This window comes from Papaver somniferum, chromosome 4 (genome assembly GCF_003573695.1).
Source record: "Papaver somniferum cultivar HN1 chromosome 4, ASM357369v1, whole genome shotgun sequence".
In the NCBI taxonomy this organism is placed as follows: domain Eukaryota; kingdom Viridiplantae; phylum Streptophyta; class Magnoliopsida; order Ranunculales; family Papaveraceae; genus Papaver; species Papaver somniferum.
The window spans coordinates 25,703,575-25,706,963 of record NC_039361.1 but is presented as its reverse complement, the minus strand read 5'-3'; the positions used below and the strand labels follow the sequence as shown (position 1 = coordinate 25,706,963).

Sequence of the window (3,389 nt, the reverse complement as noted above, 5' to 3'; positions counted from 1 at the left end):
TAAGGTTAAAAAGTTAGAATTTAAACCTTTGGGTATGTATTTCCTTCTCCAACAGTATTGGACAGCCTTGATGAAATCATGGTGAATAATATCCCAACATGCCTTGTAAAACATTCCTGAGAAGCTATCTGGTCCAGGTGCACTATCACTATCCATTGCAAAAACTGTTGCTTTTATTTCATCAGCTTCAGGAATAGCTTCAAGCATATGTTGATCAGCTTCAGTTATAACAGTAGGGATGGCATCAAGAATATATTCATTAACTTCAACATCTTGAGCTTGAAATCTGTTCTCAAAAAACTTCACTAATGTATCAGCAATTTGCTTGTGATCAGTTATAATATTTCCATTGTTATCCTCCAATTCACATATAGCATTTCTTGTTTGTCTGATTTTGACATTGGAGTGAAAGAAATTTGTATTTGATGACCCCTCCATGACCCACTTGATTCTAGATTTTTGTTTCATCATTGTGTTGTACTGGGTTTCCCTTGAATTAAGTTTATTTTGAGCATTAACCAAATCATGCAGAGCTTGTTTATCATGAGGACTGGCATCTGAGAGGATCATTTTTTCTTTAACATTCTTCTCTGCTTCTTGAATTTTAACATTCACATCTCCAAAAACCTTCCAATTCCATTCTTTAAGAATGTGTTTGAGATTCTTAAGCTTTGTCATAAAAATATAAGGAACATCACCATGGATTTGTTCTGACCAGCTATCTTGCACCACTTTCATGAATATACGATGATTTAACCACATTTTTTTAAATCTGATAGGAACATCTTTTGGTTTTGGAACACTTGCACAACCACCTAACAATGGTGAATGATCTGAAGCAATTATGAGTCCCACTTTGTATCCCCAATCACTGTATTTTTGCAACCACTGCATATTAAAAACCACTCTATCAAGGTTACATAGAATCCTTTTATTGCCCTGCTGACAGTTGGACCAAGAAAAATCCAAACCAATCTTAGGTGCTTGCACCAGTTCACAAGTGTTAAGACAATCATTAAAATCTATCATGGATCTTCTTGAAGGTGATATGCCTCCCACTTTTTCTTCCATAGATAAAATTGCATTAAAATCACCTAAAATAGCCCAAGGATTTTTTAATTCACTTATAAGTTGCATTTCAGACCATAAGTATCTTCCCTGAACCACATTTACATGAGCATGAACACATGACACTAGTGTATCACCTACAACTACTGTAATCATCTGACTTGAAATAGACACAACAAAAGGAGCATCAATTGATCTACTCCATAATAACCATATATTGCTTTTGTGATTGTTAGTTTCATTATGAATAACCATATATTGCATTCCAGGTAAATTTAATTTACTACAAAAAGAAGAAGAGCACTTGATTTTTGGTTCTGCAATCCAAACAAGAGTTGGACTAAATTGATTAACTAAAGAATATAACTTATGTTGAGCCTTAACCCTCCTAAGGCCCCTTAAATTCCAAAAAAGAACTTTCATGGTTTGGTTTTGGGGTTTTTTAGTTCCCCCTTGCCAACATTTCTTCTAAAAGTGTATTTATGAGCAACTGGATTACTAACTTTTTTAGCAGAGCTATTACCTGGAATAATATTTTTTAACCACTTCACTTGCATTCTTTGAGACAGGAAGATGCTCCTCTAAAATGTTACTTGTGTTGGAATTAGACATATCTACATTTGATTTTTTTCTTTCCCGCAGATGTTTTAACCACTGAAGATCAAGTGGTAAAAGGAACTGGTTCTGCACTTACTTTTCCTGTACCAGCATCAATGAATTTAATAACACTAGTTTCTAATTCTGTAACTTCAGCAAGATGCAGTAATTGTTGTGGAGCAATCTCAACATCTTCTTTATGTAACTGTTCATCTACCATTTATTCTTCAGCATTTAAATCACGAAATCTTCCTCCAACTACATTGGTATTAGAACCATTTTGCTGAGCCATTGAGGTTAACATATTTGTAATGAGAGAGTCTTCTTCTGGTTGTTGAAGCTCATTAGAAGTACTAGCTTGCAGTTTTGATGGAGAGCTCTCAACTGTTGATCTATCACAAATGTCAAATGGAGTATGAGGAATTTCACTACTAGGCCTAGTTTTCTGAGGACCTTTGCTTGTAGTGTAATTTTTATTCTTCTCAATTCTACAATCTGCAGTAAGATGACCAATGATTTTGCAATGGTGGCAGTATTTTGGAAGAACATGAATAGAAATATCTTGAAAGAATCCTCCATATTTAGTACCAATCCATATCTTACTAGGAATTGGTTGAGCAAAGTCCACCTCAACCAAAACATTTGCATAATAACCTACTTCACATTTTGTTGTAGCAGAATCAACCTTAATGGGAGTACCAATATCTTTACATATAGTGAAGAGAATTTTTTCCTTCCGGAATTCTAAACCCAAACCAGGAAAACAAACCCAAACCCGAGCCTTCGAAGTACGCTGGTTTGATGGTCTAAAATTTGATTTCCAATTCCTTACTTGTAGAACCTGATTAAGAACTTCCCACTGACCAGCTTTAATGAAACGACGATCAATCTCATTATCCAGTTTGATAGTGAAAAAACCTCTTCCCAATGGAATGAGCTTACAATCCCCAACCAATGTCCATTTTTGACGCAAAATAACAGCGGCATCAACAAATTTGATACTCTGTAAGTTTAATCTTCCAATAAGTGAAAATTTCCAAGAACGCAATCCCTCTTCAAATAAATCATCAGGCAAATCTATTGATGGAACCTTAACTGAAGCATTTTCTGAAGTAGAACCTAAAGTATGTAAATGATCAGAACAGGTGAAATTTAGACCAGGATCCATGATTCCACCTGAATTAATGACTAGAACACATTAGATTTGATGGAAAACAAGAATTAAAATCTAAGAATTCACCTGAATTAATGAGTGTTTGCTCGAAAAACGAAGATCTGAAAAGAAAAAAAGTCGCCGATTCTATCTCCAAGTCGCAGAACTTGACTCAGACCGTTTCAATTTATTCACAGTGTGATATTGATTAGGGTTCAACTACAGTCCATATCGAAGTTAATTTGTAGTAGGCTAGTGTCTGTAGCGGCTTAATACAGTGTGGTGTTCAATCTGGACTAGATCCCTGGGTTTTTCTAACAAAACTTCTGGTGTCTATGTTATTTCTATTCTGCATTATATTTTGTTATATGATTGAAATATCACATGTTGTGCGTTGTATCTATCAATTATGAAATCCAATCTTTGGTTGTTGATTGGAAATTGATTGATCCTTGGATATTGGTCTTTGGTACCATCCAAGTTTATATCTCTAGTATTTGATAAAGACTCGCAGATTTCCATTTGCTTGAGTATAGATCAAATCGAGAGATCGAGATATTAACTCTTTGAT

At 34.8% G+C, this 3,389-nt stretch overlaps 1 protein-coding gene across 1 annotated transcript; it reads right to left on the bottom strand.

Annotated features, from left to right (window-relative positions):
* Positions 1-1,885: 1,885 nt before the first annotated feature.
* LOC113272207 lies at positions 1,886-2,833 on the bottom strand. Its single transcript, XM_026522084.1, has one exon. It carries the CDS (start codon positions 2,831-2,833, stop codon positions 1,886-1,888), a length of 948 nt encoding a protein of 315 aa, XP_026377869.1.
* Positions 2,834-3,389: the final 556 nt, after the last annotated feature.